At 36.7% G+C, this 16,703-nt stretch overlaps 3 protein-coding genes across 3 annotated transcripts in view; 2 read left to right on the forward strand and 1 right to left on the reverse strand.

The window, feature by feature from the left end:
• The first annotated feature begins 1,165 nt into the window (after nt 1–1,165).
• LOC146005489 (uncharacterized) lies at nt 1,166–2,014 on the forward strand. The gene has a single exon (XM_083144734.1). It carries the CDS (start codon nt 1,166–1,168, stop codon nt 2,012–2,014), a length of 849 nt encoding a protein of 282 aa, XP_083000860.1.
• A 1,733-nt stretch (nt 2,015–3,747) lies between these two features.
• Nucleotides 3,748–4,341, forward strand: LOC146005490 (ATP-dependent DNA helicase PIF1-like). Its single transcript, XM_083144735.1, has one exon. It carries the CDS (start codon nt 3,748–3,750, stop codon nt 4,339–4,341), a length of 594 nt encoding a protein of 197 aa, XP_083000861.1.
• Nucleotides 4,342–12,458: 8,117 nt separating this feature from the next.
• Nucleotides 12,459–16,703, reverse strand: part of LOC145977683 (alpha-tocopherol transfer protein-like) — a 57,566-nt gene continuing 53,321 nt past the window's right edge. The window contains exon 8 of the mRNA XM_083109898.1: nt 12,459–12,553. Coding sequence (XP_082966024.1) covers nt 12,513–12,553 — 41 coding nt within the window. The 3' untranslated portion in view covers nt 12,459–12,512. The remainder of the gene's footprint in view (nt 12,554–16,703) is intronic.

Raw genomic sequence — 16,703 nt, forward strand, 5'->3', positions numbered from 1 at the left:
GCAGTTAAACGATACGCTATATCCCATCCAGACATAAACAGAACTGCTGTTCAGCGTTACACGCAGAAACACCCAGAGGTAAACCAGGCAGCTGTTCAGAAGTATGCTGCAGAGAACAAGGACAGAAATAGACAGGCATCTCAGTCCTACGAGAAGCGATCTCCCTAATTCTCTAAGTCATTGCGAAGGTATTGCTTTTTACTCAAAAGAGCAGTTACATGTAATTCAGCCTTACCGCCTGAAAAATCCATCATTACTCTCTCAAAATTGTTACAAGTGTAGCTATTGTAGTGCTCCATTGTTTGAGGAGGAGAGAGGGAAAATCCAATGGTGTTGTGGTCAGGGAAGATACAACGTTGTTAAATTTCCGCAACTTTCAGGTAATTTCTATGAACATCCTGATTTCATCAAAAGGCCTCGAATGTACAATGATTTGTTCGCCTTCAGTGCTCTGGTTATTCCACAAGGTTGGCACCATCTCAAGACTGGGCTTTCCTTCGTAACAATATTAGGCAGGACTTACCATCGGGTCTTTGACCTTGCCTACAGAGGTCCGTACCCAAACCATAACTCAATATATGTAGACGACGGCGAGGAGAGGATTCGTTGGGCAACAAGGGAATTCCTTAATTCAAACGTGGTGAATGCAATATCTGAATATTTGCATGCTCGTAATCCTTTTATAAATATGTTAAAACGGCTAAGTGATGAACCATCGGATGAGGCTCATCTTGTTTTTGAAACAGCCACTAGAAAAACTCACGGTCCAGTGCTTGGTGACAGACCACAGAGCATGGAAATAGCAGCTGTAATTAGAACAGAGTCTGAGGTACTTAATCCTCGTACGATATGCATTTGGAAAATTGGAGAAGCCAAGCCTCGCAAAATAGATTCCAACCACCCACTGTGTGAGTCCTTCCAGTACCCACTGCTGTATCCAGAAGGAACTCCTGGATGGTACATAAACCGATTGGATAATAAAGGTTGCAAACTATCACAGCTTAAATATGTTCGTAGCCTACTAATGTCGGAAAAGCGTTTCACACAATATGGTAGGTTGTCAGAGACTTGGCTCGTCGATATGTACGTAAGGATAGAGGAAGAGAGTCTCAGAAGTGCCCCATAAGATGAGGTGGAATCAAGTGTTACAACCACCAGGAACCAAATGTTGGACTTAGAGATAGAAACATCTGATCAAAGAGAGCATGTAGTGAATACTATCCGCAGAGATGAAACCGTTCTAGGAGAGGGTGGTTTCATACCTGGTCGAATTTACCTCCCTAACACATTCACTGGTGGACCTAGATACATGAAGATGCGTTATTTAGATGAAATGGCATTAGTAGGACGACTTGGTGGCCCTACATATTTTCTGACATTTACAACTTACGGCCAGTGGCCAGAAATCAGGCTATCGACTCACAGAACATGCAAGAGTGAGCCTCAAGTGTGCTGTAGGGTGTTCCATATAAAACTGGAGGAGATACTACGTGACCTTAGGAGTGGTGCTTTTCTTGGGAAAGTAGTATACATTGTGTGGGTGGTAGAGTTCCAAATGAGGGGATTACCGCATGCGCACATATGTTTCAGAATCGAAGGGGGCGGTCCTAGGCAGTCTACGGATGTTGACAGAGTGATACGGGCTGACATTCCAGGATCTGAGGAAGCGGCTGGTAGACAGAGAGTGCTTGTTATTCGTCATATGATTCATGGTCCGTGCGGCCCGCCAAATCGCACAAACGTGCCATGTTGGGATGCTGAGAAACAGCAATGCACAAAATGGTTCCCAAAGCCCCATACACAAGTCACATACATAGACGATAGAGGATTTGTTCATTACCGTAGGAATACTGAAAATACTGCCTTGCTTCAGCAAGGTGGCCGACAGGTAGAAATTAGCGATTCGTGGGTGGTGCCATACAACTCTTCCTTACTGCTGAAATATGAATGTCACATAAATCTTGAGATTGCTTCTGCACGAAGAGTTGTGAAGTATCTTTTCAAATATATATAACCAAAGGAAGTTCATTGAGGCGTGTCGCTGTGGTGCCCGAAGATAAGGTTAATGAAGTTGAGCAGTACGTTACAAAGAGGCATATCGGAGCAAGTGACGCAGCTTGGCGGGTACTGGAGTTTAATATAACGGGCAGGGAACCTACTGTAGAAGTATTACCTGTACATTTAGAAGGAAAGCAGTTACTGATATTCCGACCAGGTGAGGAGGCTGAGGCTGTTCAGCGGTCTTCATCTAAGCTTACCATATATTTAAATCGACCATCTTTGCCAGAGTTCGACAACCTAACGTACATTGATTTTCATGAAAAATATATTGTTCATACTAGGCGACCCAAAACTACAGCAGTCGCCATACACATGCATCCTGATGGGAAACATTTTATAACATTCAGACAACGGGGTACTGTGGTTTCTCGTCCTTTCTGGGTTGCTCCTAACAGAGGAGAATTGTATTATCTTCGTATATTGCTTTCTAGATTCGCTTGTCGTAGTTTTAGAGACCTGATTAGACGAGGAGGGGAGTGTTGCTCCATCTTTCAAGAAGCAGCCCGAGCACTGGGTCTTATCAATAACGAGGAGGAATATAGAAACGCAATGGCTGAAGCATCAGTATTTATGACTGCACACAACTTGCGCTCTTTTTTTGTTTTGCTCTGCAATATTGGTGCTCCAGCTTCAGATTTGTGGCACGAATTTCAACACTGTCTCTCTGAAGATTTCCTGGAAAGCATTCGTAATAATACCCTCCGTGCATACAATTTGGCGTTCATCGAAATTGAACGTGGCATGCGCCGCCACGGGACTTGTTTGAGAGATCATGGTCTTCCAGACGTTGAAGACAATTCTACTGAGCTCGGAAGGGAGAGATTAATGTACAATTCATCTTCGCTAAGGACATTTGTAGAATATTGGAAAGCTAAATTATCGGAAGAACAACGCTGCGTGTTTAATTATGTGGACCATATGGCAAGTCAGACTAGTTCATCATCAAACTACAGTCGTTCACTTTTTATTGATGGCCCAGGAGGTTACGGAAAGACGCTATTGCTACAGGTTATAGCAGCACATATAAGGTCACAAAATGGCATTGTTCTCTGTGTGGCTAGCTCTGGCATTGCAGCATTCAACATGGAGGGAGGTATCACCGCTCACAGCATGTTTCGGATACCTTTAGAACTAGGTGATGGAACGGGTTTTTGGGGTCTCACCAATGGTTCCCAACGTGCAGAGCTTATTCGGGAGTCCACAGTAATCATTTACGATGAGGCTCCCATGTCTCATAGATATGTAATTGAATTAATGGATAGATCTCTCCGTGATCTGATGCAATCGCAGAGGCCATTTGGAAACAAAATCATTATTTTTGCAGGAGATTTTCGTCAAATTCCGCCAGTCTTACCGAATACCCGATCAGAAATTGATATTGTATCGGTATCATAACGGTCTTCGTATGTGTGGGATTTTTTACGTATATTTAGGCTGACTGCACCACAAAGAACTCATGGCGAAGAGGAGTACTCTCAATTTCTGATACAAATTGGGAACGACAGTTTAAGTTATGGTGCCTGCGGTAAAGGTATTCCTATGTATAATATTCAAGTGGAAACCTGTTTGGAAAATCTAATTGAATTTGTTTTCCCCCCTGAAGTATTGGCAAACAAAGATAGATCATCCAATAGAGCTATTCTCTGCACACACAATTCCAATGTGGATGAGATAAATTCAATACTTATGCGTTCACTGGATGGAAACGTCCATGATATGTGCAGTTATGATTACATCGATGAGGATGATGCAGATGGCTTTGATGTAGACGTGGAGATGCTTCACCATGCACGTTGGAAAGGAGTTCCAGATCACATCCTCAGGTTGAAAGTGGGAGCTTTATGTGTGATTACGCGAAACCTAAATTTCGACGATAGACTAATGAACGGTACCAAAGTGTATATTGTGGCCATAAGTCCTCGGCTGATCACGGTGCGGCGACCAGGAGACAACCAACACTTCGGCATACCAAGAATAGTGTTTAGGTTTAGAATTGTGATTGGGAGCCCACTACAGATGTACAGAAGACAGTTTCCTCTTCAGTTGTGCTACGCTATGTCCATACACAAAAGTCAAGGTCAAACCATAGATGTTGTAGGCGTGGATCTTCGTTCAGACTGTTTCGCAAATGGACAACTGTATGTAGCGATGAGCCGTGTTAGATCACCTAGAAATGTTAGAATTCTAGTACCCTCAGAAAAAATCATAGACGGTGTTGCGCACGTAAAAAATATAGTGTACAGAAAACTTATTTGTGATTCTTCACAGTGGGAGAGTTAATGTATGTTACTCGGATACTCCATTAACAAAAATATACATATTGCTTACTTTTAATTAATAAAAAATAATTATCCATGAATGACCTTACAATTTGTTCATGATGTGCTACAACATAAGCAGTAATACATTGTTCTAAATCTCCAAGGTACAATGTGTTAAAAATCAAGGTCTGGAAACAGACTTCAAACAAGTTTGAAATGCATATAGGCAACAGTCCAAACATTTATATTTGCGAGAAGAGTCATTTTTACATTTTCCTCAAGATTAAAATAAATGAATCAAGTATACGTAGTAAAACATACTTCAAAAGAGATGACATCTACATGAGTCAGTCCAAAGATTACATGAACAGTAACAACTTACTACTCAATATAAAAGTATCTCCATCATGGCTGTTTTAAAATTTTTACACATGTAATACTTTAGTTGTTCATTAACCTGGAAACAGACGATGCTGGATAACTTTAAAAGGAGCATCCACGCACACGTACATTAGAGAACGTACTTTTTTAAACAGTAAAAATGACTAAAGAAGTAAATATTGCTTTTTTATTTTATGTCGCTGTTGAATTCGTATGTATAAAACATCTAACTATTTACTTCGAAACAGATATTATTCACCCACCTTACTATTATGAAAATAGACAATAATGTTTTGAATATTCGCAAGATTATTAGAGCCCAGCCACTTACAACGTTACGTTCTAAAAATTTCAAATAAACGATCGTACTCACTCGTTTTCATACTACATTAATACATGCTGACATATTCAACGACATTAGGAGCATGGTGGAACTAAAGAAGTCGCGGAACGTCACATCGGCGAGCGCACAAGACTTGGCCAATAGCCACGTCGAAAGTGTGCGAGGGGAATGACGGAAAACAATTATTTTTCAATGGACATTCCCACTCAATTTTTGCACAACAATATTAAAAACTACACCCTGGAAAAATTACCCCAATCCCACCACTCACTCACTCATGTTCTCCATGAAGGAAGCCCCGGAGGCAAAAAACACCCGATTACGACCCCCCATGAAATTGTCCCAAATGACCGAGAAAATTCAAATATCGCTCAATTAGCCCAGGGGGTGCTCGTTGCTATGTGAAGTACGTATGCATTACGTCATCTGGGAGGATCGGGTTTGACGGTGCTCGTTGCTATGTGCAGTAAGTTTGGTGCGGGGTACATTTAGCTACTACCACCAAACACGTCGCAAAAATCGGAACAAGCAGGTTGTTGATTTTGTGGCGTTCGATTTATTTTTATTGTATTTTTGTACTTCTAGACTGCAATCATGTCTAATTGTGCTGTAGCAAGCTATGAAAACTATAACCAGAAAACTAAAGGAACTGTCATAAAATATCATAGATTTCCAGTCGATAATTGCGTAAGTAAACAGTGGATTCATGCTTGTAGACGAAATGTAAAAAATGCAAGTGTACAGTGCCAATTATTGTGAAGTAGACTATATGTGCGAGATCTAAAAGCAGAATTTCTGTATTTTACACCAAAGAACGTGCTGAAGCCAACTGCAGTACCATCGCTAAAATTACATCCAATTACTTTAGTACCAAATAATCGAATAGTGGCCGCGGTGGCTCAGTTGGTAACGCGTCTGACTACCATGCTCAAGGTCCCGGGTTCGATCCCCGGCCGGTTCAAATCCGGGAACTTTTCTAACGATGGAAGCGGCCCCGGCGCCCACCCAGCGTCGAATAACATGGGTACCTGGGGGAAACCCTGGGGGGTAAAGGCGGTCAGGGGCGTGATGCTGATCACATCACCCCCACTCACGACCGGATCAAGAAAGTGTGGGGCGTTACCCCCACACCCCCTATACGCCTTCATGGCGTGGTGCTATGCACAGGGGTGCTATGCACTTTACCTTTTTACCAAATAATCGAGGAAATGGTGTAGTTCTCCTAAACACTTATCTTCACAATATGCTTCGCTTGTAGGACGTGCTGATAAGGTTTGCAGAGCTGTACGCTACGAAAGACACGCAATAAGGAAACGTGCCCTAAACAGGCTAAAGACTATGCTGCCAAAAAAGTGAAAATATATAGACGTTGGTATATACACAAACTGCAAGCAATGTTTCGTTGTTGGAAAACATATTCGATCTATTACAAAGGAGAAATACACATCTGCATAATGATGCAAATAAATTAAAGATTACAAACAACCTCTTTCAACCGCTTTAACCAAATAAAAAAGTTCAAAATCTAGAACGTAACCTAACCGACAGTACTACAAGAGAAGTCATCAATATCTTGAAAATGTGTTCAACTAGTGCGAAGTACGTAGTGAGCCTAACTGATTTGTTAAGTACATTTTATGTAAGTCGGATTTATAATTATTAACAATTTCATTTAACACAGACCGATGTTGATTGTGATTTGTATGTTCACATTATTGTGAAAAACGTTGTCGGAAATGGGCATTTCGAAGATCGTGTACTAACTTTCACGCTATTCGAAATGAAATTCACTTAGTACATCTTCAATTCGAGTTACATAGCGTTGTATGCACGATGGTAAATATTGCATAAGTGAATATTACACCCATCATTAAAATGTTTGCAACTTTGTTCAATTTTGGTATTTCACAAATATATTGTGAATAATTTTGTACCCTTGTACTCAATATAAACCAATGGATGTTACATTATTTCTTTGTAGTACATTTCTGTCAAAAAGAGCAAGATCTAAGATTAGTGTAATGCAAGTTACATACTTCGTTAATGTACAAATGTGTGTCGCATATCAGCCTTGGAGTATATTTTCCAGTTATACAACTCAGACACACATGGGAATGGAAATGGAAAATCTGCGGACAAAGTCCTTTAACGAATAATAATTCGTACACTTGCACGGTCAATCATTTTGAGTTCATGTAACTTTTCTCCTTTATTGTTTAATTAAACTAATATATTTTCATGGATATTCTCAAAGCGTTTCATTTACCGTGTGATCAAAGATCTATTTCTATAGGCTTGAATTAGTAGGTTAAGACATTTAAGTTTGATGTTCCTAGTACTCATCAAGTATTTCGAGTAGGTTAACTTAGTTAAATTAGGACTTGTACACTTTGACTCATCTTCTGCACGCGTTTGTATGTAAAGTTCTTAATACGAAAAAATACTTTTTAGAACTATGACAACGATAACTTGCAGCCAAATTTGAACCAGAGAAATTAAAAATATCTGCAAATTACAAACTGGAATTGCGTTTTCAAAGTATGAAACTACTATCTTACAAACTATTTCATCATTCTTCCTCCACATAAAACTTTTCAAAAAAATTTTGCATGTGGAACTTTGATCCGTACGTAAATTATTGTACAGTAAATAAATATATGAAGAAGGTTGGGAATTCTTTCGAATTTAGAGTAAGTATCAAATGCAGAGTAAAATTTTATCTAGATTGTATATTGCTTCTTTCACTTGATAACTTCAAAAATAAAGTTACATTATGGTGAATGGTAAAGATTGGATTTTAAGTATATCAGTATAATTTTAATACTTTCTGATGTTATGTAAAATTTGAAATGTTCCTGGAAATGATTGCAACGTTCTGAATGAATAAGAAGGAACTATTTAGTCAGAAAACTAAATATTAGGCATTTGTACTTCGGTGTGTTAAATGTTGTAAATATATTATACCGGACTACTATCGGATTAGAAATTACGGATATTCAAGTTTGGACTCCAATTAAAATTTAATCAGTAGAACCACATAAAAACGAGTTACATCAAAATTCAGCTTATTCAATTCTGTGTCAATCTATAGTTACCAATTTATTTTTTATTATGCCTTCTATTTTTATTATCGTGAGAACAAGATAGGATTATTTTTTAGTTTGGCAAACTATCGCTCTCTTTGAGATTCTATAAATAAAGAACGGGTGTTTTTTATTTATAGATTATATATTATATAATTTATTTATTTATTATCCAAACTCTAATATCCATAATTTATAATCCGATAGTACTCCTCGGACGTTCTGTGAGCCCGTAGTACCTCGGAGGCCTCTGTCGATCTCCTTGGCGTAGTGCTTAGCACATCGTGCTTCGACGCCAGGGGTCCCGGATTCGAATCCAATCGGGCAAGATATTGATTTGTCCTTAATGGGAAAATTGAGAATTTAGTAAATGTGATAGTATATGTGAAAACAAATATTGATTGATTGATTTGCTTCTTGTGCCACTTTTGGCTAATTTGCGAAGATAGGGATGAGTGGTGAAAGGATGAATGAACAAACATCCATGCCCAAGCCAGGATTCGAACCCAAATCTTTGGCGTTGAAGTGCGATGTGCTAACCACCACGCCAAGGAAGCCGGCTTGTGGAAAGAAAGAAAGAGATCCTCTTATGGGTTTTCCTTTCATATTTAAAAAAAAGACAGAAAAGCAAAAATAAACCAAATCTATCAATCAATTCTTTCTTTGTAACTCTTTCACTATGCAATTCTTCTTTATCATGCAGCGTTTCTTATTAAAATCATAATACGATTTATGAAATGATGAAATATGAAATTCTAATTAGAACACGGACAACCTTCTTTGTAATATATCGATCATGTTTCAGAAAAATGAATTTTTACAATACTTTTGCATGTGCAATTTCCCCCTCTTTTAAAAGTAGCATGTTTTAATTATGTTACTAATCATTAAAGGAATACCTCAATACCATCCCGAAGTATGATAATTAATATTTACCCCTCAAAGTAATGAAACACTTTCCCTCTCTGAAACTCGCATAGAAATGATAGCGGCCGTTTGCTTCTGCCAAGCCCCGAACGAACATAACCGAAGGAGCACCGAGCATAACCGATCCTCCCACATGACGTCACGCGTTCGTGCATGATCGGCAATTTTCGGATGGCGCTACCTTATAGTATATTAGGCAATTAGCCCTTCTTTAAGGGTGAAAATGCCGTTTTTTCACGTTCCTAGCAACTGTTTCCAAGGCTTTTCTTTTTCCTCACATTCTTTCCTTCAATTCTTATTTGTCTAGCTACATTATATTTGTCACAGATCTCACACAGATGAATCAACACCTGGTTCAAAAAGATGCCTTAAACAAGGGTGACATCTACATAAGGAGTTTCAGCCCAGATACAATTACTTACTTATATATTGGTAAACTCAATGCGAAAATATTATCTACATCGTGGTTGTTTTAACTAAATGTTTAGAGGTATAATAACAAACAATTATTTAGAGTTTTGCCGTGCTTGTTGTTGTCCATGGAAACGGACGTTGCTAGGGAACTTAAAGAACGTTTATTTTCACCCCGAAAACTACTGTAATGGAATTATGCTAGACTTTTCGTATTTCAAAACATGAGCGTCAGAATTTATTACGGAGGAGAGGTTGGAATTTGATGTGAACGACGGAAAACAATTATTTTTCTATTACGTTTACAAATGTGAAAATGTCAAAAGACGTAAATATTGTTTTCTCAATTTCATGTCGCTCTTGAATTCGTTTATACAAGAAATCTAACTAACTATCTTGAAACAGTTTTGCTTACTCACTTTATTATTAAGAAAATATACAATTTTGAATATTTTGTATATTTGTACCATATTAGAGCCCGTACACACACAGAGTTACGTTCAAAACTTTCCAAATAAGCGAGACGTATATATTGGTAAACTCAATGCGAATATATTTACATCGTGGTTGTTTCAATTAAATGTTTAGAGGTATAATAACAAACAATTATTTAGAGAGTTTGCCGTGCTTGTTGTTCACCACGGAAACGGACGTTGCTAGGGAACTTACAGAAAGTTTATTTTCAACACAATAACTACTGTAAGGGAATTACGCTAGACTTTTCGAATTTCAAAATACGAGCGTCAGAATTTATTACAGAGTCAAGGTAGGAATTCGAGGAGAATGACAGAAAGCAATTATTATCCAATTACGTTTAAAAATGTGAAAATAACAAAATGACAAAAGACGTAAATATTGCATTTCCAATTTAGTGTCGCTATTGAATTCGTTTATGAGAAAACATCCAACTAATTATCTTGAAACTGTTATTACTTACTCAGTTTATTATTAGGAAAATAGACAATAATATTTTAAATATTTGTACCTTATTAGAGCCCATACAGACATAACGTTACTTTCTAAACTCTTCAAATTAGCGAACTTATACACTTGTTTGGCTTCATCCAATGCAACATGCAGACATTTTACCCCATCTATAACATGATTACGCCCACAACGTGGCCAAAGGCCACGTCGAAAGTACGCGAGTCCAATATATATAAAGCCCCAATCTCACCACTGACTCACAGACATAAATGTTCTCCATGAAGGAAGCCCCAGAGGCGAAAAATGCATGATTACGACCCCCCATGAAATCGTCCCAAAAGACTGAGAAAATTAAGAAATTACTCAATTAGCCCTTCCTTAAGGGTGAAAATGCACTTTTTTCACGTCCCTAGGAACCGTTTCCAAGGTCATTTTTTTACAACACCCATTGTTTCCTTCAATTCTTTATTGTCTAGCTACATTATATTTCTCACAGATAAGTAACACACAGATGAATGAACTCCTGGTTTTAAAATGGTGCCTCAAACAAGAGTAACATCTACATAATAAGGAGTTTCAGTCCAGATACAATTACGTATATAGACTATTGGTAAACTCAATGCGAAAATATCTACATCGTGGTTGTTTTAATTAAATGTTTAGAGGTATAATGACAAATAATTATTTCGAGAGTTTGCCGTTATTGTTGTTGTCCATGGAAAAGGACGTTGCTAGGGAACTAAAATTAAGTTTATTTTCACCCGAAAACTACTGTAAGGGAATTATGCTACACTTTTCGAATTTCAAAACATGAGCATCAGAATTTATTACAGAGGAGAGACAGGAATTTGATGGGAATGACGGAAAACAATTATTTTTCAATTAGGTTTACAAATATGAAAATGTCAAAAGACGCAAATATTGCTTTTTCAATTTAATGTCGCTATTGAATTCGTTTATACAAGAAATCTAACTAACTATCTTGAAACGATTATTGGTTACTCACTTTATTATTAAGAAAATAGACAGTTTTGAATATTTTGCATATTTGTACCATATTAGAGCCCGTACACACTACGTTCAAAATTTTCCAAATAAGCGAACCACGTCGGCGAACGCACGAAATAACGGAAAACAATTATATTTAAATTACGTTTAAAAATGTGAAAATGACCAAAGACGTAAATACTGATTTTCCAATATAGTAGCGCTATTCAATTTCTTTATATGAAATATCTAACTATTTTGAAACGAACAATATTTACCCAGTTTATTATTATGAAAATAGAATTAGTGTATTCAATGTGTTGAATATTTGTACAATATTAGAGTACACACATATTGTTATTTTCTAAACTTCTCAAATTAGCTAACTTATACACATGTTCCCCTTCATCCAATACAACATGCAGACCGCATCTATAACTTGATTGCGTCTACAACGTGGCCGAAGGTCACGCATGCGAGCGTACAAGATGTGGCCAAAAGCCACGTCGAAAGTACGCGAGTCTGATAATATTGATGATTGCTGAGCGTATGAACTAATCGTCAATGAATGATATGACATTGATTTTTAAAGAGCTGCATTGCTTTCATAACGCATTATGTAATATCTTTCATGACACAAAGTCGTGTGTATTTTACATGAATATACCTTCTTTGAGTTCTTTTGAACTTTCAAAAATTTCTATTGGGAAAGTGAATGATCAACAAACTATATTCGCAACACGCCATCGTATTTTGTGAATCGGATTGCACAGAATAAAATGTTATTTTCCTGACAATGTACTACACATTATGACTGTTACTTTAACTGGTCTGTGTCCCTATTAAATATGAATGAACACACTACTTAAAGTTACCTATAGAAATCCCCCACACATGATGGCCTAGCATGCAGAGAGAGCATCAGTATAGAAAAGGCAGTTGCCACCATCTGAGACCGTGCCATTGCCAGAAGAAAATTCAAAACAACGGGTGTGTATGGGCTGTGTACAGTACACACGAGTTCATTGATCCTGGCAAGGTGTATAGCCTAGTATTGGGAATTAAACACATTTTAGATTTAAATTAAGGTACTTTATTGCTATATACAAGCGACGTTATGTACAATTACGATTAAGCTTCTTTGCGATGAAATCCATACCTGGTGTTGTTTTCTGTAAAGGAAAAATTATTATAAATAAATTTCATCGATGACCAGAAACTAAATCAATGATCACTGATTGTCAATTACTATACACAATATTACCTGTCATCAGAGTGATGATCATTATACTAGATAATAATACAAAACAATTTGGAACTGAATTTACTGCGTAAGCGTGATATGATCTATGGTTACTAATCCGGGAACAGTACATTTTGTAATTCGCTGACAAACGAGGACAATTTTTATCTTAATGAATTAGCATTTCATAGACACAATTTTCATTTTCTACGCAAAATATCTGCAACGTTCGTAGTAGGATTCTAAAATGCTAAATGTAAGCAATTCTTCTTAAAGCCAACTGGTATCCTATTGCTTTGTAAAACATTATTTACTTTTCAGGATAGTGATAGATTATTCCATGAAATTTTATTATGAAAAAAAAAAACCTTCAGTTTCTTGTACAGAAAAAGGAGCATAGTTAGAATGGTAGTGAGTTGTAGAGACTCAAACTGAAAATTGTGTAATACATAATATTATATAGAAATTGCAATTGTTGAAAGCAGGAAAGTAGATGGAATGGAAATTGGTAATAAGATTCATTGCCCAAGAATATTAAAATGATACATTATTAAATGCATCACGATAAATGTATATGTATTTTCGACAAATATGCACTTACAGTAATTATTACACTGTGGAACAAAAAAAAGATTTTATTTTGTGGCATAAAGTTTAATAACAGTTTCAGCACACAAAACAGCTGAGATTGCCAATTGTATGATTGGTTCAGTTGAATTGACTCTAGTTTAAAATATAAACACACCATGGAAAATGTAGGAGGTAAAATTAGTCCACGCTTTTCTCTGTAATATCAAAATTTGATAATGGGCTGAAATTCCCATTAAGAAACTTATTAATCTATTTTTAAATTGTTGCTGGCAACTTATGAAGCATTGCTAGGCAATATATCTCCTATGTTTGTGGGATAGTCGTGCTAGAGAAAAGCATTGGACGATAAAAGTTTGGCACCCAAGGGAAAATATTACAGTGGGAAAAGCTAATATCATTCATGAACCGCTGATAGATAGGGACAAAATCATCCTTCCGCCATTGCATATTAAACTTGGGTTGATAAAACAGTTTGTCAAGGCCTTAGATACAAGTGTTGATTGTTTCAAATATATATGCCACACTTTTCCAGGACTAAGTATAGAAAAATTGAAGGCAGGAATCTTTGACGGACCACAAATTCGTACACTTATAAATGATGCCAATTTTACAACTTACATGTCTTACATCGAATCTGAGGCCTGGCTGAGCTTTGTGTCCGTCGTCAAAAACTTTTAGGGGAATCACAGAGCAGAAAACTACCGCGATATAGTTGGAAATATGTTGAAATTTTTTTAGAAATTGGGAGCTAATATGGGTGTGAAGATACATTTTCTACATAGCCACATTGACAGATTCCCTGAGAACCTTGGTGATTTTAGTGATGAACAGGGAGAAAGGTTCCACTAGGATATAAGGATAATGGAAGAAAGGTACCAGGGACGGTGGGATCGACACATGATGGCGACTACTGTTGGAGCTTACAGAGGGATTGTCCTGAAAGGCAATACAGCAGGTAATCATATAGAAAACGTTTCACATAGATTGTTACTTCATTGTGTACATATTTTCTTAATTATTATGATCATAGGCCTATATAAATTTATTTTTATAATAATTATTGTAATCACAAAAATAAATATTAAATTGTTGTTGGAAGTTCATTTATATGTATGTCTTATGTTTCCGCCATTTTGATTTAGTTGCATTTATTTCATAAATTAGAGCCAATTCAGGAAATATATTATTATATTATTATTCAGCAGCATGAAATCGCCCTAAATTAGCTCTCAAACACTGTGCCGCAATTTCACTGTTCCCCAGTGTTATCTATGGGTATTATTGAGAGGTTGGGAGTCTATATCAAATGTTATTCATTTTACTTTTATATTTTGTTTATTGTATTTGAATACAGATATACAGTAGAAAAGTATATAATTCACCCTTGCAAGAGGCAAGGGAACCTGTTTAATCTCTAACTTACGCAACGTGTAAGTAATGAGAGAAAATAAGAATGTTTCTACGAGCTCAAATATAGGGATATGCCTTGTATCGTATATGCGATGTAACGCCTGATTCACAATGCAAAATTTGCAAAGAAACAAAATCCTAGAAACTGTGTTGATCAATGGTAGTTTCAAAGGAATATAAGTTAAAGAGTATATGTATGTAAGTGTTTTTACCGGAATATATTGTTCACGTATAGGAGAGGAGGGATTCCCAAAGGCGAAGGGAAGGGACTCTGACAGAGAAGCAAAGGGCAGGAAGGGGTGTAAATTCATAATGAAGACAACCTGCGTGGGGGAGTGAACCCTACACAACTCATGTTCCTATAAATTGGGGGTTAGGCAAGAGGTCAATGATATTTTTCTGTAAAACAAATAGTTACGAGACCTTCAGTGATTCCTGTTGTTAGTGAAAGCGACACAAAACAAAGTAATGGATAAAGGAATGAATATTGGGACTTGGAATATAACATTTTTATCCTCGTAAGAAGTAGAAGAACAAGTAATAAAGTATGGAGTTGAAAATAACAAGAGGCAAGATACTAAGATAAATGAATATTTAGGACAACAAAATATAGCCTCAAGTATAGCGTCAAAGATGATGAAAAACATTGGGCATGAGTAGAGCTTTGTAATTCAAAACATGAGAGAGAACATACTTTTCACCCCATAATTGAAGAATAGCTACAGCCGGAATAAAAATGAGTATTCAGTTTTAATATCATTAATGTATATTCACCAACAGAGGAAGCAGATGAAGAAATCAAGGCTCAATTTAACACATAACTAGAAAGGACGTAATATTCACAAGACCAAATGGAACAAAATTAGTAATGTAATAGTGTACATGAAAAGAAAGACCGAGATACAAGTGGGCTCTATAACCTAAACGAAATTAGTAATTGGTTAGAATAGTTGCTTTGAATTAATTTGCTTCGTTTTCTCGTACTTTTAAGCAATCTCGAAGATGAGGATGGATGAAGACAAAATCGTGTACTGGTGTCTTGAGAATAAGAATGATAGAATTAGGAAGAATAGCATAATGATAGTCTAAATATGTTACCAACAAAAAAATATACACAAAATCACATGAAATTCCGCAGACAGAGAAAGGGAATTTACTCTGTAAGTGATTTTAGAAGATATTGAGGAGCCAATTGTGAATTTTAATTATTTTGTTTAATGTTAAATGTAATTGAAGAATCGCAAAGCGCAACAATAAAAGGCAGAAAGTCAGAAACTATTACACTAACACTAACTAAAAATATTATATAGCACAGAAAAAGACAAATGATACAGATACTAATTTTTAAAATGTAACCAAAGAGAGTACGCATTTATAGACTCAGGGGTAGATGCTAAATGGAAACATGAATAATGTGTAATATACTCTATTAAGCAACAGAATAGACAATGGGATATAAATATAGATAGATAACTTAAAGACTGGTTTTATGAATGATATAAGAGAGAAATGACAGGAAGGAATGAATCCTATTAAAGATACATTAACAGACTCGCAATGAATAAAAACAACAACAAGAGGAACCTACAAATAGAGGAGGATACAGAGGCAGTATTTGATTAATAAACATTCCAAACTAGAGGAACAATTCAAGTTTAGTAATATAATAGAAGCTTACAAAAGAGTGAAGAAATAAAACATGGTCCCAACCTAACAGCAGATTTTCGCTTCGACTTAAAGAACAATGCTAGCAATGAAGACGATATAATTGATTGATTTGCTTTAATTTACTTCGCTTTTTGTGACACTTTTCACTAATTTGCAAAGACGGGGATGAGTGATGATATGATGAAATTCATGAATGAACACTCACAAACATCAATGACCAGGCCGGGATTGGAAACCTTGATCCCTGGCGTCGTAGCGCGATGTGCTCTTCATTCCGCCACGGGGCCCGGCGAAAATGATATAAAAACCATGGGAAAATAATAAGTGCTCCAGGTATCTTCCAAATATTTAATCACAGAACACTTAACCATTAAGCGTGGGGCTACTTTACGACAAGGTGGACTTATTTA

The sequence above is a fragment of the Lepisma saccharinum genome, chromosome 23 (genome assembly GCF_977018435.1).
Source record: "Lepisma saccharinum chromosome 23, izLepSacc3.1, whole genome shotgun sequence".
In the NCBI taxonomy this organism is placed as follows: Eukaryota; Metazoa; Arthropoda; class Insecta; order Zygentoma; family Lepismatidae; genus Lepisma; species Lepisma saccharinum.

Coding starts and splice junctions, on each gene's coding strand:
- LOC146005489 (XM_083144734.1), top strand. CDS start 1,166: ATGTTGGACTTAGAGATAGAAACATCTGATCAAAGAGAGCATGTAGTG.
- LOC146005490 (XM_083144735.1), top strand. CDS start 3,748: ATGCGTTCACTGGATGGAAACGTCCATGATATGTGCAGTTATGATTAC.